Raw genomic sequence first — 25,975 nt, 5'->3', positions numbered from 1 at the left:
TAATCCTTTTTTGACAATTCTTTTTTTGCTTCTTTTTGCTGCACCATGCAGTTGAGGGTTAAGTTCTATATATTTTATATTAGGCAAATTTGCAACCTTAGTGCTTCACGCCACCGCTAATCATCTATCCAGGCCTCTTCTCGCGTTCAATGTACATTTTGATTTCACATGATTTGATCCAGTTATTTTCATCAGAAATTTTCAGGCTCTATAGCATTAATAAGATATCAGAATGAACTCCACGAAGCATTCAAAACGTTTACATTCAATCCAAGTATCATTTTATTTTCTGAGTTCAGTACCCACACCAAGTCTGTATTATCCATCTAGATTGCCTCCCATTTAGTCAGCGTACTCTACTAGAAATTACTGCTCCGTGCTGTGCGTTCCTTCGGATTAAATTTAAGCGTGGACTGAGCGTCGATTCAACTGGTTGCGAAAACGACTGTTTCCAGCGTATAAAAGCGTTTGGTGTCCATCCGGTGATAGTGATCTCTGCCTGAGAATGGGAAGTAGTGAGATCATATGGCGTCCTTAACGGCACTAAAGGGAACTCGCTGATTCCTCCAGGAGGCAAACTCCTCCTCAGCTCTCGTTTCATCGGTCTTCGTGCTGCGACGTGAATGGTTGATCACGTCCCCGAGTGACGATTCGGATCAATTTTTATTTTCATCTCGTGCCATGTTTTTGTTGATTCTAGCGAGTCTGGCTCAAGTGTTGTGGAGCATCCACAACTGGGACTCAGATTGGAAGTAGTACACGGTGATGACCAAAAATATTATGTTTTCAGTTCACTGGAGGATCTTCATCTTTATAACATAGTGTGTGAAGATTTCAATCTGGATATATGGAAATCTGATTTAATCTATGAGGACTATTATTCTATATTGATCAAACTTCTCTAGAGTATCTAACGTCAACTGTGAAAGCCCAAGGTCTGCATAAATATATTTGTAGAGAAGCATTCAAGTACCTATCTAGGCACAAGATATTGTCACAAAAACGATTGACAGCATAGATTCACGGTTACTACGTGATGAATTTTATAAAGGAAAAGATTTCATGCTCGCCCAGTATGAAAGCTAAACCCCTGAAATTTTGATCTTATTATCATTTTTTTTTTTTTTTTTTTGGTGAGGGTGATGCCCATATGAGATTTTGGCTTCTGCGTGGGTAATGAGGTGGATGATAATGAGAGATGAATGGACCTACAGTTTTAGGTGGGTTCCCAACCAGCGGGAAGCGATTTTACAACTCATTTGTCATTTGCTTCATGGACTACTAATTGTCCTTCCTTGTTTTCTATGATTAATAATGGGAAGTTCACCAATATTCAAAGATTAAAGATTAATTTCAGTTTACAGATCGACTTGGCACAATTATTCATTCCCTTTCCCTCAACAGATATGAAAACCACCTGATAAGTTGCCTTCCGATTTTATAATTTGTGCACAAAATATCCCAAACTTCATCTATGATGTAATACATCTATAATGACACAGCCCATTTATTTATAGTTCTTTTCTCTCATTCATTCTAGTTCAAATTAAATTCTAAGAACATGACGACAAAAATGTTTATAGATGATTGAATATATCCAATTATGATATCTCCATCTAGATTAATTTAGTTTTTCATCTTGTGAAGTCTACCCTTAACATATTTTCATCCCTTTTAGAGGTTTTTTTAATTGCATTGTCAGAAGTCAGAGGATTGAGCCGGCCTAGAATAACATTGTGTGTATATTCAGCGTTTTGCTCACAGCCAGATAGCATTGTGACAAAAACAAATGGAAATGTAATGCGACGCGATGCTTGTTGCTTACGGGGAGTGCAGGAGTTTGCATTGTCCCCACTGGACTCCAGTTTATTTCCTAATGGAGCTGGAGAATAATAATTAGTGGAGCTATGCGCACTTTACTTGTGTCATGGAGAGAGAAAAAAATCTCGCTGCTTTTTTATTGTTCGAGCTACTGTACGTAGAAAAACAGCTTGAACATTTCCAGATGTGGTTGTTTATCCTTCTACATTACAGTTCAACATCTTGTAAGCTGTCACCTTCAGTACTTTGTGTATGAAATCTCCTGAGCTTTACTCCTTTGTGCAAATAGAAAGAGGCTTCAGTGACAAGATACCGTGAAAAATACTGGTAGTATTAATGTTTCATGAAAGCAGCTCTGAAGTGTCAAAAACTATTTGTCAATCAATCTAGAATATACTGTACTTACCGACCATCGTTATTGGTCGTAGTATTACTGTAGTATAGGCTGACTGAAAGCGGTATTAATTGCAGTCCTTAGAACTTCAAAATCAACAGATACATTGTAATTGTCAAAACAGTTGAATGGCAACATGCATGACATGTCAACTTCAAAATGGTCCGCTTGGAGCTAGGGTCAGTTTTATTTTCTATAGATTCAGTATAGATTATCCTATAGAACCTTGGACTTAATCATCAAAGATTCACATGAACATTCTTGAAGTTTATCCAGGATTATGAGGCTATCACAAAAATAACTTGCATGTAAAATTTAGTCAGACTAGTTTTATTCATTCATCAAACTTTTTGCAAAATAAAAACTACAAAGAAACTTGCAAGTACAGTTCATTCCTCTTTTCATTGACTAATCTACTTTGCTGTGCCCCTACTAGGTGCTTTCTGTCTCATATACAATTCTTCATAATAGTCGAAAGTTGCTCTTCCATCTTTCGATTAGTATCAATGCGAATCGAAAGATTGATTGTATCATTTACAAAATAAATCGCTCTCTACTAAAAATCTTGAATTCTTAAAGAAACTTATCATTACTCTAAAAACTATATTATGATAGTTTGATATCTATATATATATAAAAGCGAAATGGCACTCACTGACTGACTGACTGACTGACTGACTCACTCACTCACTCACTCACTCACTCGCAGAACTAAAAATCTACCGGACCAAAAACGTTCAAATTTGGTAGGTATGTTCATTTGGCCCTTTAGAGGCGCATTAAGAAATCTTTTGCAATATTTTAACTCTAAGGGGTGGTTTTTAAGGGTTTAAAGTTCGTCTTTTAGCATGTATATTCTTCTTATTCTCTTAATTATAATTGAAAAATGTCCATACCATATGTTAATATATGGTATGTTAACCCACGCACTGCTGGCGTGGGTTATAGAGACCACTCTTTTCCACTATTTCTCCAATCTGGGATTTTGCCGCTGAGACATATGTATGTTCACAAGGTATTGTCCATGTTTTACTTGATAAGTGGGAATGACGGTGTAACAGTGGACTATTGTGATTTGGTTGAGGGTCCCCATTTAACAAGAGGAGTGGTAAATCACAACCTACGAGGAGTCAGGCCAAACTGCACTCTTTTTAGGAAGTCATTTATTTTTCTTACACTTAAATTTTTCAATCAATTACCCAATGATATCAAAATAGTTTTCAGGTCTCGTGATAGAATACAGTCGGTTAAATCTATTATCAAGAAATGGCTACTAAGTATTACCCGAGAGGATCTTGAAACCATGTACAACCCTATGATTTAATTTCCAGTGATGAATGATTTATTGCTCCAATTTTGCCAAAACTGATTAATGTTATTTTTTTCATTTTTCATTAATATATTCTCTACACACTTCAAAATGGTTTTAAATAATGTTTTAGTGTTTGTTGAATAATTCTTAAAAAAGTGTTTGAGTTGAATTCATTGTTTCCTATTGACTGGCTCATTATTCTTCTCCGTTATATTCCTAAACTCTGGTAATGTATTGTTTTGAAATTATTATATTTATTTTTAATTATTATTATTATCTTTTCCATATCATTTTTGAAATATGTATATTTTTGAAATTATTATATTTATTTTAAATTATTATTATTTTTTCCATATCATTTTTGAAATATATATATTTTTTTTGTTTCTCTTCGTCCTGCGTGATGAATAATATATTATTATAATTATTAATACTAGATTAATCTTTCATATATTTTCCTTGTTGAATTTGTATCTGCCAGCTTTCTCTGTCTCTGCTTGTTCCTTGTCTAATTGCATTGCTCTCAACTGTACTCCATCATGCGGACGTGATTTTATCACTTGCATGGTTGAATATTTCCACATATTATTAATGTCAAACTATAGTAGGAAAAGTATTTTATGTTTATTATTGCTTGATTGCTTGTTTGTATATTGATGGAAATAAAATTTATATATAGAACTATAATCTAGAGAGAGTACCTCTTCAAAACAGTTGTTAACTGTTAACTAAATTAATAATTTTGTCAGGTTGGCATTAAGTTGAGTTGACTTTGTTAGGTTGGCACCAAGTTGAAGATTGAAATGCATTTATCGCGGAAAATTGATTGGGCACTGCTACTTCAATCAGAGCTATTCCTGGGAATATTATATTACTAGCCGTCAGGCTCGCTTCGCTCGCCATATCCGTTTAGCCAGACGTTTAGTCTGGACCCCCGACTGGATCGTCCTAACATATGATAAAAATGGTCAAATGAAAAATGAAGGCGAGCGAAGCGAGCCTGCTTATCTTATTCTTGGACGATCCAGTCGGGGGTCCAGGATATGGCAAGCGCAGCGAGCCTGACGGCTAGTTATATTATTATGATTACTACTAACAAAAAATTCTTGTTCTCGTTTACAGAACAGATTTGAGTCTCACTGCTGCCAGTCTCTTCATTGAAACCATGTACAACCCTATGATTTAATTTCCAGTGATGAATGATTTATTGCTCCAATTTTGCCAAAACTGATTAATGTTATTTTTTTCATTTTTCATTAATATATTCTCTACACACTTCAAAATGGTTTTAAATAATGTTTTAGTGTTGTCACGTGGTAAATTAATACCACCAAATATTTCAAAATGAACCAATGAAATATAATAGAACTATAAAATTGGAAAGAAGGTTAGACCTAGTCAAAGGATAAATCAACTCAAATCAAGTATTATTAGCGATTAGGAGTAATAGCATTATCAACAATGATAAGAAAACATGTATAATTGTGATTTAATAATTATAAGAACCCATTGGTAAGGTCAAAAAGTTATAAAGCGGCTTACTTATTATTGGCGGATTATAAAAAAAATAAAATGCATGTACATTGAGGTTAGAGTTACTTGTTTACATTTTGAAAAGAATTAGTCGATCTTGGATAAATCGATAATTATTAGAATCAATATTGAGCAAACCAGCTGATTATTCGATCAACCCATATGACAGGTTGAATTATATAAAATTTACTCATAAAGGATATATTATGTATACTATAGGAAGTCGATGTGTAGAAATACGAACACCCATTATTTTTGTATAAATATTTATTATAATCTAAAAAAGCATGATAAATCAAGAGTATACAAAACTCATATAAAGACTGAATGTAGTAACATCGCATGTTAGGATTTATTTATGAAATCAATTTAAGATAAACACTCCATACATTTGTATAAGAATTCTTTTTTATTTAATTTTTTCTATTATAAAGCCGAGGAAGCCCTGATTCCCAAGGCAACCAATTGTATTGAGTCTATTAAATTGAAGGCCAATCAGAGAGTAGCTTACAGAATTATTCATGGAAGAGACAAATTTTTCTGAAAACCTCCTTCTTCTGGCTTAAGATCCCGACCCGAGAGGATGCACATGGAGTTTAGGGTTTTTTCTTTTTCCTTTTAAAAATTTTTAATGAACTATTAAGCCAAACCCTTTTTTAAATGTAATGTATTTGTATTGAATGTTAATTATCTGTGAACTCAGTGCTGTCAAGGAGTTCGTAATTTGTAAAGATTCCCATAAAAATAGCTTTAATTCGAAAGAAACTTATAAAAATCTGGATCACGCGTTAGCCCAGCAGTGACGAAAAGGAGCCTACCTAATTAATTATTGGAAATAATTAATTCGATCCACGAGAACGTCTAGAACTTCAATTCAGTGAGTGATAATTCAACGAGCTCGTTTTTTCTACGTTCAGTGGGGTAATTATTAAAAAAAAAAAGCGCTATTCCAATTAATTTGAATTAAAATAAAAAGTCACCACGTGTTGAACAATATCACATAGTCCATAAGAACATTTATGAATTTATTTAATATATGTAGGAAGCTTACTTCCATGCACAGCCCGAATTCATATAAATCCCTGAGATCTCATGTTTGAATATTAATTTATTAATTATAATTTTGTCAATTGAACAAAGTACATCATATCAAACCTATAGACCGAACAGGTTTTTATTTGCAGAATTTTGTATTGATTGGAAGTATAAGTACCAGTATTAAATATAATATATTTATGAATTTGAAACTCATTATTGGGAGTATTAGCAAAGCCTGTGATAATTATTCAGATTTTAGAAATAGATTATTTAAGTGAATTATAGATATATCGAATATTTATGCATATCTTTTTATGGGAATATATTTTGTGTTTTTAGTCAGCATACAAATCGTAGAAGTTTATTTATCCTAGTTCATCTCGTGATATACAGTTTGAGCTGTTTTAATATCAACAAATATTTAGCAGCACTTAAAATTATTGAATCAAGTGATATTAATCTTATTCAGAGCACTCAATATTTATCATCCTTTGATGATACTCATCTCATATACCAGAATAAGTATATTAAGAAATTATATTAATAAGGTTCCAGTTATATCATATAAGGATCCAGAGAGCTTCCAGAACTGGCGTTGTAAGTTCTAAGGAATTTTGGAAGGGTATATTGGTGAATACTTGTATTCACGACGAGCGTTTTAAGAATCAACTAGAAACAACTATAGTTGGTCCTTATTATTCTCTAGTGATACATGGTTACTGATAATCAGTCATCAAATATTCTTTTATTTTCCGTATTGGTATTCTTCAAGAACTTCATAGAAGCAGCGGTAAGAATTACCAATCACCGGTCACTGAACCTTATGGTGATTATTTGTATTTATAAAATTCATGTTTCTACCACTGAGCTTGAGCTGAGGTTTGAACCCAGTAATTTTGCGAGCCGGACGGCCTTAATTTTTTGTGAATTTATTCGCAAAAGAGGGAATTTAGAGACTGCTCTTATAAATATCAGAAACATCGTATTATCTGTGAAGGATTTACAATTAACAACTTCACGGTGTTTGTTGAATAATTCTTAAAAAAGTGTTTGAGTTGAATTCATTGTTTCCTATTGACTGGCTCATTATTCTTCTCCTAAACTCTGGTAATGTATTGTTTTGAAATTATTATATTTATTTTCAATTATTATTATTATCTTTTCCATATCATTTTTGAAATATGTATATTTTTGAAATTATTATATTTATTTTAAATTATTATTTTTTTTCCATATCATTTTTGAAATATATATATTTTTTAAATATATATATTTTTTTGTTTCTCTTCGTCCTGCGTGATGAATAATATATTATTATAATTATTAATACTAGATTAATCTTTCATATATTTTCCTTGTTGAATTTGTATCTGCCAGCTTTCTCTGTCTCTGCTTGTTCCTTGTCTAATTGCATTGCTCTCAACTGTACTCCATCATGCGGACGTGATTTTATCACTTGCATGGTTGAATATTTCCACATATTATTAATGTCAAACTATAGTAGGAAAAGTATTTTATGTTTATTATTGCTTGATTGCTTGTTTGTATATTGATGGAAATAAAATTTATATATAGAACTATAATCTAGAGAGAGTACCTCTTCAAAACAGTTGTTAACTGTTAACTAAATTAATAATTTTGTCAGGTTGGCATTAAGTTGAGTTGACTTTGTTAGGTTGGCACCAAGTTGAAGATTGAAATGCATTTATCGCGGAAAATTGATTGGGCACTGCTACTTCAATCAGAGCTATTCCTGGGAATATTATATTACTAGCCGTCAGGCTCGCTTCGCTCGCCATATCCGTTTAGCCAGACGTTTAGTCTGGATCGTCCTAACATATGATAAAAATGGTCAAATGAAAAATGAAGGCGAGCGAAGCGAGCCTGCTTATCTTATTCTTGGACGATCCAGTCGGGGGTCCAGGGGGCGGAGCCCCCTGGCTAGACGGATATGGCAAGCGAAGCGAGCCTGACGGCTAGTTATATTATTATGATTACTACTAACAAATTCTTGTTCTCGTTTACAGAACAGATTTGAGTCTCACTGCTGCCAGTCTCTTCATTGAAATCATTACGTTCTTCACCAAAGTGGATGACAATACGAAAATATCTATTAATATTGAGCTAATATAAGTAATAGCTGATATTGGATATTAATATTATACACATAGTGATATAATATTACTTTTTATCCATTTTTGCTACAAAACAAATCCATCCTGTCTACAAATTTTGAATTTTTCTCCAAGAAATATGTGATTCTTTTGAAAACCAACATGACTACAATAAGCAAATTGTTGTTGTTTACAGGAGAGCTTCCTGCTACCGGTGCCCTCTTTTGGTCCGGGAAGCGGCCTCCCAGGTCGACCGGTCAGTCCCCTGGTGGAGGACACGGAGGGTGAGGAGGGGGAGAGCCGAGCCACCCCCGCTCCCGCACCTGCCCCTCGCTTTCCACCGCCCCCCGCCGCCCCCGCGCCTGCCAAGGTGTCCAGCAACATCCTGAGGCGCTGCTACCCTTCCAGCACCACTCAGGTGCCTTTCCTGCCTTCCGGACATCTCGAGGACTGCCTCCCGCCCTGCTATCATGGCGTCAAAACCATGGCCAAACTTATCAAGGTAAGCCTCCCTTCATTCATTCAATCATTGCTATTACTTTGAGCACCCTCCATCCTTATTTTTAGATAACGGTTTTTACGTCAGCTGATAGCTTGATAGTAAAACATAGCCAAACTTATCAAGGTATATCTTCCTTCATCAATTTAATCATTGTCATTACATTGGGTTGTCTGCATCCTAATTTCAGGACAATGGTTTTCACGTCATCTGATAACTTGATAGGTGATAATATTTTAATTTGCAATGCCATTGACTGGGTCACTAGGGTTGTTAGACTACGGAGCTCAATGATTACTTGATAACAAAGACATGAAGAAATCAACAAGATTATTTGAACTCCTCACTTGATAAAATCAACTGCACTACAGTCCAGTTTGAACTTCTTATGCTCTTTCTTATTGTTGAGGTAGGACTGTACAATTAGTACTGTTCAGGTAGCACTGATTGAGCACAGTGGATAAGAATTGATAAAATCTATAATGATAAAAGACTAGGATAAGACTTGAGCGAAGAACTTCAACTAGAAAGAACTCAATTCTCATAAGGCCACTGCAATATAAAGCTCCTTCTCGTGTCTAAACCATCTATAGAAAAATATATTCGACGCACTTCCAGTATAATGCTATGTAATGCTGAAACTCTTGGACTACTGTAATGATCTCGGAGTTAGAAAATGGTTGCATAGGGGAGTGCATACTTACTTTTTCTATTGATAATCATTTACAATAATCATGTAATAATAATGTAGATACCAGATAGAATATACCCTGGAACCAAAACTGATTATTACCTGGGAGGTTGGAGGATTTGGCCCCGAATAGATCTTCGCATTGAGCAACTTCAAACCACAAAACGTTAGTTACTATCTTTCTTATTTTTCTTCAAATAAGAATTTTCTATAAACAAATGTATTTTGATAAATTAATATTGAATAATAATAAAATTTCAAAAAAGGATAGAGAGAATAGAATCTTTTGTTATATGAAATACTCGTTTATTTCTCATTTTGTATATGAGTACCTACAGTACTGTAATCATGTACTGTACCTTGTCCAGAAACTGATACTTTGTTAACACTTAGATACCAGGATCTACACAATGAAAATAATTCTTAACTGTAGCAAGCGTTAGTTTATACTCTATCTGGAACATCCGATTTCAGCATATTTGAATTGTATTTTACATCAGAAAGTCTATTTTTTCAGTTCAATTGTATTGATCAATGACTTTCTAATTTCCCTTCATGAATGGAGGACATCTAATGGAAAACGTTATGTGAGACTTGAGACTAGAAATAGTCAATTGCTTACATCAAACCAGAAGTTCAATGCTTAGTGACGTCAATGCATTGGAAGTTGCTTTATAATGTGCATAATAATACACAGTACATTAATTGTTTTGTATCATGCACTTTACTGATATCAGACCAAAGGAATAGAATGGGATAGAATGTATTTTTTGTACAGTTCGATTTATTTTTAAACCCTATATTATTGTTTAGTTAAATACTTTGGATTGGAAATGATTTCCATTGAAACAAATTAAATTCATTCAACAATGACGAGTTTCTACAATAACTATTCCAATATAATATAGCCTCAATTTGTTTTAAATGTTATAATAATTCGCCTTTTTGCTTTATCGTCTCTGAAATATTATCCAATTCACAAGCCTCCCCGATGAAACCAACACTCCTGCACCATTCTCTGTGAGCATTTCATTTTAGCAAATAATCCACTTGTGTCACTCTCTTCGCGTGCAAATATTCTAATTAGAACGCGGCTGTTGTTTATGGAGAACGCTGTGCTGTGCTCTCGTATCTCGCAAATAGCCAGGTTTGTTCATTTTCCTTTGAGGCTCAGAATTTTAATCTGACATAATGAACGTAGAAGGTAGACAAGACTACATGCGTTGGCGTCGACATGGATCAGCGTTGTTCAACACAGACTCGTGCGATTGTACAATTAATGGAATATGCGATTCATATAAATTTTCTTTCAGTTATTCTATGGGGAATGTATTGAAGATTTGCACAAGTTATGCTAAAACGTCGCCTTGAAGACTCGGATTCCGGAAGTTAAACGGGAAAGCTGTTGCATTCAGGAAATGCAATTAACGTGCTTAAAAGGTTTTTCAATTGTAAAATTTTGAAATATTTGATTCTAGATTTCCATACTTTTCTAAGAGTTGTACATAGAATCCTGCTGAATATGTTTTTCTTGAATAATCTCTCAAATTCCCCGCTTTCCAACTAAATACCATGATAATCTCTATCAAAGAGATCAGGTCAAGCCGCTCTTTTATAAAGGCAAAGCAGACGACAAATCTGTGTGTTAAGAAGCTTAACTGATGCTGCAAGCTTAACTCGGAGCTGCGAAGGCTTCGGTGCAGCCGATTAACAATCAAAGGCTTGTGCTTCCCCTTCACTGAATGGACAAACTGCACATATAAATGAAGAAATAAATAGATTCACCTCTGCCCTATTTATCGGCTGTAAGGGAGTGTTCCTCCTGCTCACCGAAGGCGTTACGATATGTGCTCCTATGAGCAGATACTTTGCTGTTTATTGAGTCGGAACACTGATCACTTGGGTTCTTCCAGCCGTGAGTCGCTGTGAACCGTACTATTGAAATAGGTGTTCGACGTTTTCTATTCTTGGAAGGGATTATCTGATGGAAATATTGGAGAAAAAAATAATATCATTACTACAGATTGACTTCCAATTTTATTATAATTTTAATTTATTGGAAGTATCGAACTGATTGAAATATTCATGTTTTTTTTTCATGTTGCTTTCTCTTAATGACTACAAGTTGATGAAACAGTTTATCCAGCAGGAGTTTTCTCCCTCTGTAAAACACGTATCATTAGAAACCATCGGATTTCACAGCGGAATTTAAATCTACTAGTTGAGAAATCGAAGAACAATTCAAACCAGAATCATAATCACTCCAAAAGCCTACTTATTGTTTAATATGTAATGATTGTTTAATGATATAATGACCAACTTCATTTCTCACTAATTCAATCACTTCGATAGCTGAAAGCTGAAATGCCAGAGATTCACTTTTTCATGATTTTTTCAGAATTGTTATATATATCCATCAGAATAGAATGTGAAAGATATTATATATTCAAAATGATAGGATGACTTGGACTCCTATGTTTTATCTGTCAACATGTTGAAGCATTCACAGAGTGGAAAGACAAGGCAAAAGTTCAGACCATTGCAGAAGCTGTATGATGGAAATTCACCAAAAGTAGCACCAGAGAAAGGAAAATGCGAGGAATAGAAAAAGGGAATTCACGTTCAGTCACCCGGTGACCTATAATGCTTTCCATCACCTCTTGCATTAGAACCTTTTCCACCCTTTCAACAATAACGTGACTAACGTTTTCCTGTCCATATTCCCGCTCTCTCAGCAAAGCTATTCTGCTAGTGTCAATTTGAATTCATATATTCGAATTTCAAAGCTCTTATACTCACAATTATTTTGAATCAATAATTATTGATTTAATTATTATTCGTGTATTCATACAACTACCTAGCATTAAGATAGAATTCAGTCAAAAAATGATACTGAGAGGGAGGTATCTGTATCCTTCCAAACAGGGGACTATTCCATGAGTGAATACAAACTAATAATATTAGTAGTCAGTTTGTTATTAGAATATGATATTACTAGAAAATATTGGATGTATGTTCTTATGCATGAGAACAAAGCTGCATGAGAAAATAGGATGGCTGCTTTGACATATTTTGGTATTTTCTGAAACTATAATCCATATATTATGCAAATCTATAGCTATTAACTGTAACTGGTACCACAAATGTTACACTTATCCATTTTCTATGACGCTTGGATGATTTCCTTAATTGGATTCTCTCCCGTATCTTTCTTATTGACAATATAGCCTGTTTAATCCTACTTCTCTCTCTCTCTTATTTCTCTTTCTATTTCGCCTTTCCAACCCGTTCCTGGCATTACGCAATTTGCGATAAGGGTGAAAAACAATGGCACAATTGTATTTCGCTATTGTACGACTCAGTGCACGATCAGACGTTGTACTGTACGGTACGGCTATACGCAATGCCGGCTCCGTGAGCTAGCTCGAGACCCGTGCTGTCTCTACTCTTCTTCAACGAGACCCTTGCAATAGAGTTTTTCAAATCATGAAGACTCTCTTTGGAATTAGACCCAGTCAAAATATCATCGATATAAATATCGTTTGTGATAACTCGACCACTACTCTCTGAAGGCGGTTTTGAGTTGAGAAAATGGAGTAGCAATATTCCTGAATTATTAGCTGATCTTCCAACTGAGCCTATCGTAACTCCACTATGTATTGACGATGACGATAATAGGGTAATTAAAGTTTTGGGACTTAAATGGAATTCGTCACTCGATTCCTTCTCCTATAAGGTTACACACTCTGAGTCTCATTGTACAAAACGCATAGTTCTTTCTCACGTTGCTCGTTTGTACGATCCTATGGGCTGGCTATCACCACTTATTTTTCGTGTAAAATGCTTAATTCAACATCTGTGGCGTTTAGGTATTGATTGGGATAATAATGTACCCTTATATATCTCGAAAGAATGGAATGATTATTGTGAACAATTACCGTTGATTGAACAACTTCATATACACAGATGGATTTCACAAGCTGACTTTGATAAGGCATTTTTGGTCGGGTATTCTGATGCTTCAGAAAAGGGACTGTCAGAAGTTGTTTATCTGGTTACCCATGATCGTGAAATTACCTCAAGTATTGTTCTAGCCAAGTCTAAAGTAGCCCCCTTGAAAACGATATCGACTCCTCGTTTGGAATTATGTGGTGCTCTCTTATTGAGTCGTCTTCTCGAGTATTTGAGGAATGTTTTCAAAAATGTCATTCCCATTTCTCAAATATACGCATTTTCTGACTCAAATAATGTTCTTGGTTGGTTGTGTACTTCACCACATTTGCTGAAAACGTTTGTAGCTACGAGAGTTACGAAAATTCAGGATACTATTCCTCCCTCTTGTTGGTATCATGTTGCTTCGTCATCAAATTCAGCTGACTGTGCTTCGCAAGGTTTGTTGTTGAGTTATTGAATCACACTCTCTGGTGGCATGGACCCGACTGGTTGTTAAAACCACTGGATGACTGGCCGCTTGACTCTCACTGTCACTCTATCTCAGACTTACCTGAGATGAAGCAGAATACAACAGCTGTTTGCTCTCTTCTAACTACTTCGAATTTATGGGATGTGATTGAAAGATTTTCATCTTCTTCTAGATTACAACGAGTTCATGCTTGGTGTTTGAGATTTGAGTTCAATTTGAGAGCAGTTGAAGAAGAACGACTCTCTGGACCACTCTCATGTTCTGAATTGAAGCAAGCATTGACTTTCCTCATCAAAGTCAACCAGCAAAAACATTTCTTAGGTGAAATAAATCTTATAAGGCGTGGAGAAAATTGTAACCCTTCTCTACAAAAGCTGGTTCCTTTCCTAGATGAGACGGGTGTTCTCAGGGTGGGGGGAAGATTGAAGCATGTTCATCTTCCTAAGTTGTCTATGCATCCTGCTTTATAACCGAAATCCTGCCATTTCACTAATATTCTAATTGATTTTTATCACTTGAAATATTTACACGTTGGTCTACGTGCCTTACAATCTCTAATTGCTCGAGAATTCTGGATTGTGTCAGTAAGGAATGCTATTCGTTCACGATTGTCGAAATGTATCACTTGTTTCAAATTGAGTGCAAAGCCCAATTACCCTATTATGGGAGAATCCAGGGTTATACAAGGCTGTCCATTCATAACCGTAGGAATTGATTTTGGTCCATTTTCCATAAAAGAGAGTAAGCGTTGTAACGCAAAAGTTCCAAAAGCATAATTATATTGCTCTATTTGTTTGTTTTTCTACGAAAGCCGTTCATATTCAGCTCGTGTCCAACTTATCAGCTGACGCTTTCCTAGCTGCATTCGATCGTTTTGTATCACGTCGTGGAATGTGTCATACTGTACACACCGATTGTGGAACCAATTTTGTGGGCGCCAGTAAACGCCTGAATGAGCTTTATGATCTCTTAGATTCTTCTTCAGATTCTATTGAAGCTGAATTAGCAATGAGAGGAATCAAGTGGCATTTCAATGCTCCATCAGCTCCTCACACAGGAGGACTTTGGGAACGTGGTATTCGTTCAGTAAAGCATCATCTCTATAGAGTAATAAATGACCGCTCCTTGACCTATGAAGAACTGCTCACTCTTTTGACTAAAATTGAGGCTGTTCTAAAATCTAGACCACTGTGTCCCCTTTCAGCTGACCCCACCGAATTGGATGTCCTTACACCAGGAAATTTTATTATTGGAGCACCTCTCATAGCTCCTCCTGGATAAGACTTTAGTAAATCACCAGATAAAATTACCTTGACCGCTGGCAGCACATATCTAAAATATCCCAGCATTTTTGGAATCGTTGGTCACGTGAATACCTTCACACATCACAACAACGAAACAAGTGATTCACAGACACCCCTAATGTAAAGATAGACGATCTTGTTTATTTAGTTGAGCCAACCCCTCCTCGCAAGTGGTGATTGAGGCGTATACTTCCTACTCATCCTGGAGATGATGGTGTAGTAAGAGTTGTTACACTTAGAACAACTGGGACTTACCTTCGACCTGTAGTGAAGGTATGTCCTCTTAATGTATAGAATTTCATACTTGTGCAATAAGCTTTTTAATTTTTTATTCATTTTTCTGTTTTACAAATTTATAACTTTTACTTCAACCTTTTTTGTGTATAATATAATATATTTGAAATCAAGATTGATTTCGGTGGGGGGTATGTTCAATCCTACTTCTCTCTCTCCTATTTCTCTTTCTATTTTGCCTTTCCCACCATACGATCATATCTCATTTTTACTATTGCACATTCATAATACTGTACTGGAGACTCGGTCAATATGGAGATTTTATCAGTTTTTGTTTACGATGATAGTAAACAGTTAGAATTCCAGACTAACAGAAAAATCTTGAAGACCGTTTTCTTGACTGAAATGTGCAATCAATTTTTACAGATTACTTGTTGTTGAGATTCTAGTACTTTGAATTATAAAATAAATTTACAAGTTAGATAGAAAGAAAACTTTTGTTGTATATAAAGTACCATGACTCGCCCTTAAGTATTTAGAGATCTCTCTTGTACCCCCATCTGGGCAGTTACATCACTATCCTCCATCTCTTCCTCTACTAGATAGATAGATTAAGAATTTTATTGTTTAATCCAAGCATACAATACAAATTGTTTGAATGAATTTTATAAATTTGTATTATGTTTTTGTAAATAAAAAGCTATTTGATTTGATTCGAATACATTAGATACAAGATCCAAGAAAATAATTCAAAAGTAATACAATCGAAAACTCTTGGGCATAGCCAGAGTTGATAGTTATTGTCTCAAGGTGGAAAACATCTTAATCTTATCATACTTGTCAAACAGATGCCGAATAATATTCAGGAATTCTTTTTGGAGAATTTTTATCTCCTCATCTACTATGAAAATAGTGTAACGCTCCTTGGGGGGAGGGGGGGATTGAGACGTCACACGTATGAAAAATCTTATACTGAGTCCTCAGTGTTATAACTTGAAATTTTTAAGTGTGGAAACGAACACTATAAAAACACCAGACTGAGTGAGTGTGTACAAGATTTAATACAATTGTCCAAATCGCAGGAGGCATAAACTCTCGCACACCCTTGATTCGTCCAATGACTGATTGTATGAGAACAATATTTTTAAGAATTGTAGGTTGCAGTGTAGCGATCGCTAGACACTGGGTTCGGTGATTTTAAACTATTACCTGTGTTGAAAATGGTATATAAAACCAGACAGGTCGAGCAAAAACCTCGATGCATATAATTTGCGGGACTGTGTCTCTAATAAATTCTGAAGGACTAGGATAGGTTCAATAGACCAAATGTTGTTCAGAAAATATTTCGAGATCAGAATCTTTTCGAATTTTATGCTCTACTGCAGGGCTCTCCAACCTACGGCCCGCGGGCCATATCCGGCCCACGGACAAATTTTGTCCGGCCCGCCGAGAGTTATTGCAACAGATTTTTTTAAATATATATTTTTACACATTTTTGACAACAACTGTGAGTTCAGTACTCTTCTCTTACTAGCCACTCCATTTCTTAATAAGTGTAAAATTAGCTGTAAACAAGCAGCGATCAACCATTTCGAGATATTAGCAAAAGGTCTGCACGGACTGTACATGTACCTGTTTGAACGCTACAAACAAGGTAACCTACTTTCATTTCACAGTTCTCTCCCAGAAAAATACTTTAGAAATATAGAAAATCATGCTCGAGCTATGTTTCCTCTTTTTGGATCTACCTACAAGTGTGAGCAGACATTTTCAAAAATGAAGTTTGTTGAATCCAAATACTTCCTTGTCAGATGAACATTTGAAATCAATTCTAATGATCGGAACCACAAAGTTTGATCCTAAAGGGCGGACATTTCAAGTGGAACACAATTTCTCACTAAAAATGAGTATTCTCTTTCAGCATGGTAACTTTATGTAAATTCATGCATTATCAAGTTTTCTTATGAGCTTTTTAAACTCAATAAATTGGCCTTTGTATTAAAATTAACTGACTTGGTTTGTTTCTTCCTACTTAAACATACTTAAAACTCCTCATATTATTCTAATGGAAATATAACTAGTAGTTCTGTGAACAGTAGACCTAGCTCAGTTATAAACCACAGCCTCCTCTAATACTGTCAGTCAGAGTAAATTATGTCCTGTCCTGTCGTATCGGCGGGATATTGGTGTGTAAACAACACTGTGGACTTTTTGGGTTGGTGTACCGACAATGCTAATAATTTGTTGTGAGCAACTATGCTACTATCATTAAAAGCTTACCGAATTGAAAGCAAAGGAAAGTCGGGAGAAAATACTATGCTATTTCGACTAACAATTGCATGCCTCATTGAATGCAATTAATAGTCCACACGGCAGCTGATTTTTCATCAAGTTACATTGAGATATTAATTGTATGCGTCATTGCATGCAATTAATAATCCACTCCACAACTGATTTATAATCAATAATTCTATAGTCTGATTTCTAAGGTAATATTGGCATTGGAAGGAGACTCCTTTTCCTTTTATATTATCCTTAAACTACAAAATCTCAAAAAACTTTATACATACGTCGACGCGAAATTCAAAAAGGAACATACCTGTCAAATTTCATGAAAATCTATTGCTGTGTTTCGCTGTTAATGCGGAAAATTTAAACATAAATATAAACATAAAGAGGAATGCAAAACCGTCGACTTGAATCTTAGACCTCACTTCGCTTGGTCAATAATTTTACACCCCTCAAATCCCCCGTCGTGTGTGTCCCCACAAGTCAAATTCCACGTACATCCTTGTTGTTGGCCTCTAAGCCTCCCGAATTAACAATGTGGCCCTTGGATAAAAAAGGTTGGAGACCCCTGCTCTACTGTATGGAATTATTACCCCCAGCTGCATCTGCTCTGTAGTAGGAGATTTGCTCCTAAGTTGAAGTTGGGCACAGATAAAAGCTGATACATGAGCAGGTAAGGACAGAGAATATTACGCAATCTCGATCTGACCCGACTCAATATTTCCACTTGAATCTGTTCCTTTATCCAGATTTGGATCAATCATTCCAATCGTCCTTGATTGGCTCCTAACAAGTACGGATGTGACAGACACAAAAATTGAAGGGCTAAAGAAATAATCAAACTCAGGAAACAAATTATTAAACTCGAAATATAATGAATTATAATAATAATAATTGACAAACAGTGCAGTTTCAGAATTTGATAAACAGGTTTCAAATAATTTAATGTCGACAGAATTAATTGAGCTTGTCCTATGATGCTGTGCTATCATGCACGTTTTTACAGACTTAAAAAATTCTCATAAAGGAAATTAAATTTCTAAAATAATTCAATAAAATAGATTATAATATTTGAGACTCAATCAAGGTCGCGTGGTTCAGGCAGAGGAGGATAGTTAATCATCCACAAGAAATTATATTTCTAATTCAGTCTGATTCTCATTAATATTGTAACTCTAAAGCGCTTGTCAACATGGCCATTTATTTAACGAAGAAAATTGAAATAATTTCTGCACTTTTCCGAAGCGAATGGTGGGGCCCCATAAATAAAAATATAACTCAGGTTTCCTTCCTGGCGTTGTGGTTTCTTCAAATTAATTTATATAATTGGTGGCTCGTCCAAGCTTTGGTCTTCAGCACGTGGGGAATTTTGAAATTAATTATTTCCTTCACTAATCAAATAATGAGTAGTTAAATTTAAATTTCCAAAAAGCAATCAATTGAAAAATAATTTAAAAATGTAATAAATAATATTTCCTCAAGTATTGGCTTACAATTAAAATACATAAGATTTAACAAGAAACAATAATCTCACTAACATTAATGGTAACTTTTAAATAAGGGTCTTTACTGTGAAGGAATCAAAAAAGAAGTGTGTCTTGCTTTTGGCTGGATGGTTCTGTTTTACTTAATTTGCATAGAAATTCTGCTATTTGCAGAATTAGTATGACATAGACATTATGTCACAGACGAGTAAGAAAATAGTTATTGTTTGCAATGAATAAACTTAAATTATCTGCCTTTATGGATAAATAAACCTTCTTTATCTTTCCCCTTATACAACGCACATGTGTTACGTTGACGCATCTGATAAGACTAGTTTAGTCACTGATAACAAATCGGATCACAATGTTTGAATGTCATCCCTTTTTGGTGTTATTTCTCTGACATATGATTTGCTTAGACTGGCCACAGAGATTCATACATCAATTATTAATTCTGTTAACTTAACAATAGTCATATAATTACTGTTTCACATAAAAAATTCTTATTATAATCATGAATATCAAAAAAAAATATTGCTGCTCTTATCAATGACAATGCTGGTATCATGACCTTGCTCGCTTTTATTACATTTAAGACATGTTATATATTTCCATTAATAAATAATTTCAACAATAATAAATATTTTTATTTTTGAAATTCTTATCCTTTTTACAATAGTTCTTAGTTTTAGAAGTAATTATATTTTCATTTTATCTCAAACGTAAAGTCAGTAGTAAAAAGAATCATTTAGCTAATTTTTGACTGCATTCACAACAGCTTTTCAATAATGTAAACAGAGTTCTAACCTCTAAATTTGATGGTTGACTTCATAGAATTTATAAATTATTCGCAATGAATTACAATTATTTTCAATGAATAATTCCTTCAAAATATGCTACATAGAACGGTGCTCTTATCTCAGTCTCAGCTGTTGATAAGTGAGCTTTATCGCTTAGCAGGTAACAGTACATTTGATGCTATTTCTAACTTTAACAATAACGATACCTCCTATTTCATCAATTTATTCCATTTCATAGTTTTCAATGAATTTAAAATGTCACAATAGTTAATGATTATTGACATATTTTATTTGGGAATTGGAGTTTTTATATAAACTTTGAATTAACTAGATGTAACCAGCGCAGAACTCCTCAAGGCTACTCTTACAATGGAATAAACCTAATAACTAAGAAGATAAATTTATTACCCATTATATCTATAAGAATATCATTTGACACTAATCCCCACGATTTCTGACAAGTTACAAGCAAGTTTCAACTAATAAACATATATTTCAAATGTAAACTCCATTAAAAATTGAACTAAATTTCATTGAAGATCAAACTGAATTTTATAAAAAAAATCAAACTAAATTTCATAAAAGATCAAACTAAATTCCATTAAAAAATCAAACTAAATTTCATGAAAAATCAAACTGAATTCCATTACAAATCAAACTAAATTCTTAAAAAAAAATTGAATTCCATTATTCTCAAATTACTTAGTATGTGTCTATTGTGAGCACTACTTATAAGCAAAAGTTTCCAAAGATTGAAGCAAAACATCAACAACCAACATGACCAAGTTTTCTGTCCCAGGACTCCTCTTTCTCATCTTTATTCTTTTATAATTCTCTTTATTATTTTACAAAGGTGACTTCCTAGAAGTATTTCAAGCCTAGGTGATGGTGATGAGATAAATGATAATACAATGAAGGTAGAGTTATGAATGAATAAAAATTATAGGTTATGCTATCCACTTGAATTGATTTGAGTCCACTACCACTCATGAATATCAAATACATAACGCAAGGAAATTCCAATAATCTGCTCATTATAGTTAGCAAAACTGGGAGTAAGTTAAACTCATAATGACAATAAAAGGCACAAATCTAAACAATCTAATCAATAGCACAATATCGCATTACTGTGCAGTCAATAAGTTACAGTAAAATCTCAATTAATAAAGCAATTCACATTTCCCATAATACAGAACACATTCAATAAAACAAAACATATTCCCTTCCTTAAGTTACACATGAATCATACAAAAAAATTTTGCCATCTCTCTCGCTCTCTCTTTCTCCGTATACAATGGAATTTGAACGTAATAACTTTTTGGAATAAATTTTGGTAATCCTGGGTGATAGCTGGTAAAAAGCTTTTCCTAGATTTTGAATAATGAACTGGACAATTGGTCTAATGAATTTTCATAGTTTGTTAACACTCACCCAAATGCATGATCAGAGTAAAGGAAACCATAGCACCGTTCACAAGCACTGCTCAACTACGTCTGACTACTATTCTCAATTAAAAATCAATTTTTAAAATGCTAATTATCATGTACAGAATCGCTGCACCTGCACCTAAGACAATAGGTGTCATCCAACACCAAGTTACAGCGACTGCAATGAGAGAGAGAGAGAGAGTGAGCGGGAGCGAGTCACGCCACTCTGCGTTGTCATATTGTCAGACAATACACATCAATTAATTGTTCTCACACTATTACTAGACTTTAATATCACATTATTATTTCAATACGGAACTGCAATTCTTCCATTTATCGATGTCTTCGTTTATCCATGGGAGCATTTCATATCTGAGCGCTCAAACCCATTTTGGAATGGTGTAGAAATAAGTTCAATTCATTGACAACAACGTTCGGGAAAAATGAGCAAAAATATCAGTTTGAAATGAAACTCTCGTTGATAATGGAAAGCAATACGGTGCGCTTGTTGTTGAGTTGAGCCAGGCTAAATGTCGGTTTACCATGTTGTTTCAAGTTAACAGATTTGGAGTGCGTGGGTGCGTGCGTGCAGGACGTGTTTCCGTTCACACACATGCACTTTACTAGGCTCTTGTTGCTCTGCTATAGCTTACATTTTGAACGGATCGTTACGCTTTTGTGGGAAAATGTTTTATTCAGAGTGATAGGTGAGGGAGGAATAGAAGGACAGATGGGTTGACCAGGTTTTGAATTAAAAATGAGTTGATAACGTGTGATGACATTTAGCCACCGGTCGCGTTCCACCATCCAGCTTCCATCCATCCATTCCCTTTCAGGCTCCATTCATGACTAAGTGACATCACCCTATGTAGACATTATTTGTCAATGTTTGCTCTATAAAACTTGTCATCTCTGTTGCGTGGTGACCTAGTACTTAGAAATGTCACCTGTCACAGGACACCAAGCACAGATCCATTTTTAATTGTATCAAAGTCCTAAATGTTTGAGAGGATGACGCTGGATAAAGTATTTTGTGAAAGCTGTAGCTTATGCCTTGTATCATGAAAATATCAGATGAACCTGATCACATATTGTAGCGTAGATATATCACATTATGATTATTGGCATAGTATAAAGATTTTAATGCAGATCATCTACTATTTTTTTATGCTTTTATTTAGCACAAAAGGAATGTATTGATAATGCAGAAATAATAGTAGAGTGTTTCTAAAGGGAATGTGAATTGGAACTCATTGAAGACAAACATCTTACAGAATATATTTTTCCTACTGCTTCAAATGGAAATCTCCTTGGAATTGACTCTTGGCTATGATTTTTTTTCCTAATCGACATTCTCCATCCACCCCCATCAGAATAGATTGTCCACTTTTTCATCCAAAATATTCATCATATTCAACTAGGCAGTATGTATTATTTTTAATAGTTTCAAATTTATTCTCATGTTAATTATATATTACAAGTTTATATTACACGTGATTATTCAAGATACTGTGGATTCAAGATGAAAATATTCAAGTAAGTTTCTGAATCAATCATGGAATAAGAGTTAATTATGTGTTAATCCTTGAAACTTCCTATTCTTTGATGTGTAAATTTTGCGCTCCATCTTATAATCCAGGCGCATGCGATAAGTTGCTGGCCACAAAAACAGAGTGTGTTGGAATCTAATATTCATCGTAGTAACGTAGTATTATATCAACTACTTTTATACGTATACGATATGCTCTTGTTTAAGTATTTGAAATTTCATATTGAAAATTAGTTTAATTCGCAGTAATAGTGGCTAATAGTTGATATCGTTGTAAACTGTGAACATTGGTGGTACATTATTAAATTCTTGCTCCATGTTTTCAAACATCTATTGTCATTTTCACATGGGATGAGCAGATTCAATGCATTGAGTTCACTTCTATCTCAATCAAACGCAAATCTGTCCTACTATTTTCAATGAATTTCGAACAACACAAAGGCTCTTCAAAATATTTTTTCATAGGACAATGTCATGCACGTAAACAAGCTCGTGTCCTTTCAGCGTTCGATTTAGACTGCTAATCGATAAATAACTGACAAGTTATTTTAGCGAATAATGGGTTTTACTGGCACTTCAAAGGTGCCCTGAATCCATGTTGCTGCTATAAATATTCGTTCAGCGTGTGCATTTCCATTACTTTTTCTGTAGAAAGAGTAGAAGCTGCAGCTACCGTGGAAGGGCACCTCTATAACTGCCCACGTTGATTTCCTTTGTTGTTAAATGAAGTGTTCAAAGACTTAGCATACCTCGATGAACACTCATCCATCTACTCGTCTGAAAATCATAATCGTGTAAATAGCTCTTTCCACACATATATCAGCTTTGAATCTGAGGCCGTTTATAACACCGTTCTTCAGAGTGTGTTGGTAGTTAACGATATAAGGCGATGAAGAGATTGTGCTTTCGACCGAGACGCGTTCGCAACGCCGCCTTTGAGCACTAATTGATTGGAATACAAGAGTCGATGAGCGGAAAACATGAAAGAGATGACAAACGCGGTTGTAATTATCACTTGAACTTGCCAGGGATGACATAACATCCTTCTTGTTCTTCATTTATACACAGTGTCAGTAATTGTTGGCGTGTCTTAGTGTGGGTTAATGTGATTTGAATGAGCATTGAACTTGTGTAAGAGGATATAGGTGTGTTGGTAGATGTATTTGTGTGGCTGTGTTGAACGCCGCCACTTCTAGACCTCGCTAAGCGCTTTGACACAGTGTTCATCCTTCATCTTCTCGTTGGCCGATTTCGATCGGAAAGTGAATGTTGGATGTTATCGCAGCCGAGACTCACCACCCCCTTGTCCCTGACGCGCATGTCAGTCAACCCTTCGTTACGTAAGGGTGAGTGCGCATGCGCAAACGGCGACCAGCCACCGCCAAAAAGTTGTTCCACGGTCATCGCCCAGTACAGCGCGACTCGTCACCGTGTCAACAGTGTTTGCTCGCTCTCCCAACAACAAGCACCTCCATCGCTTCTCACTCCTACTCTCTTCTCATCAAACTAGCCTTCTAGCCTTCCAACTCTCAACACTTGATCAAGTCCGCAATCTCACCTAAGTATGTTGTGTTGAATACTATAGTTTCCATTTCCTTAATCCGTTATAATGTAGGTATCAGTTCTATGTCAAATTTCCCTAAACATGAACATTAAGTTTTAGTTAGTTCTCATTTTTGTCTAACTGTAAATATATAATAAATAGTGGTGCTGGTTACAGAAACGATATTAGGAATTGTCCTTGTAAAGTGTCAAGTAACATTTAAAACTCCAACGTTTAATAAAACAATAAACAGTTGGAGATGTCCTTCAGTCAGCAGTAAATTCGGATTCCCCACGAAGATAAAAAAATCAGGATAGCCCACAACTCATCAATTCAAAATCTTGTGTTCGAGTTCTCATATATGTCTTGCTGAGAAACGTATTCATATTGAAGATTACTTACAATATTGTACATCACATTTATAGATTCAAATCCTTGTTCATTAATCTTCAAACTAGCTTATTTATTTTGATTATGAGAGACCCTATGGGTGAAAAAACGTTTGTCTTATCACCGTTAGTCGTAACACTGATTACTGTCACTTGAAGGGGAAATTTTTTCTCAACAACTAATAACTTGAAAAAGAACAAATTGAAATTACTGTTTGTGGAAGATAAACAAGTTTTCAAAATCCTACTTCTTTTAATTTCTTACAAAAGTTCAAATACCTAAGTAAATGAAGATCTTTATGGAGAATAATCATGATGATTCAAGATCATGAATGTGTTCAGTTGATGATTACCATTTTTTCACCAGGAAATGAAGTGGAAAGGTTAGCTGTGGATAGTATGATGTTTTTTCAAAGCTGTTGAACATTACTAATAGACAATGGGTTAACTAAACATTTCTATACGATGTAATCATATGCATCCTCATTCACCCAACCTTCTAAAACATCAATTCTTCTTTAAATCGTCGAGGGACTTCATGGAATTCCAAAGTTGATATAGAGGAGCATGGAAACAACCTACTTTCATTAATTAAAGGTAAATATCCAGCTTTTCAAATGTTATTGGACTGTATTTTGTTAGTTCAATGGAATAATATTTGTGATTAATTGGTAGTCGTTTCCATATAAATTGATATAATTGTTGAAGTCGTCCTAACCGTACATGAAAAATTATTTTCTACACTGCAAATTGCTTCAAAATTAGTCTTAATTTCCGGATAGATTCAAAATTTTCACTACGTTATTCACTCTCTCCCAATTTCCAATCTCTTGATTTGAACTTAGGAAATGAGTCAAGCAATTGATCACTACTCTCGTATATCTAATTCTTACCGTAAATGGTGTTTCTCTTTCAAATATTTAAGTCTTTAGTTTTCATGTTCCAGTTGAGAATGAAATTCATTAAGTTAAAGACTTCAAAACTGAAATCATTAGACATTATTGTAATTTTAATAGATTCCGAATGAATAATAGAGGTTGAAGGTTACTCAAGCAACCCATTCCTAGACTGATTCTCATGAAAGTTGCACAATTTAATAATAATTCAGATTCCAGATACATAAGGTCTCAA

General features: G+C 34.7%; 1 protein-coding gene across 1 annotated transcript in view; it reads left to right on the top strand.

Annotated features, from left to right (window-relative positions):
• Window positions 1-25,975, top strand: part of LOC111050143 — a 565,154-nt gene that overhangs the window by 428,381 nt on the left and 110,798 nt on the right. The window contains exon 29 of the mRNA XM_039426978.1: window positions 8,409-8,714. Coding sequence (XP_039282912.1) covers window positions 8,409-8,714 — 306 coding nt within the window. The remainder of the gene's footprint in view (window positions 1-8,408; window positions 8,715-25,975) is intronic.

The sequence above is a fragment of the Nilaparvata lugens genome, chromosome 4, assembly GCF_014356525.2.
Source record: "Nilaparvata lugens isolate BPH chromosome 4, ASM1435652v1, whole genome shotgun sequence".
Lineage (NCBI taxonomy): Eukaryota > Metazoa > Arthropoda > Insecta > Hemiptera > Delphacidae > Nilaparvata > Nilaparvata lugens.
This window is presented reverse-complemented; position numbering and strand designations above follow the sequence as displayed.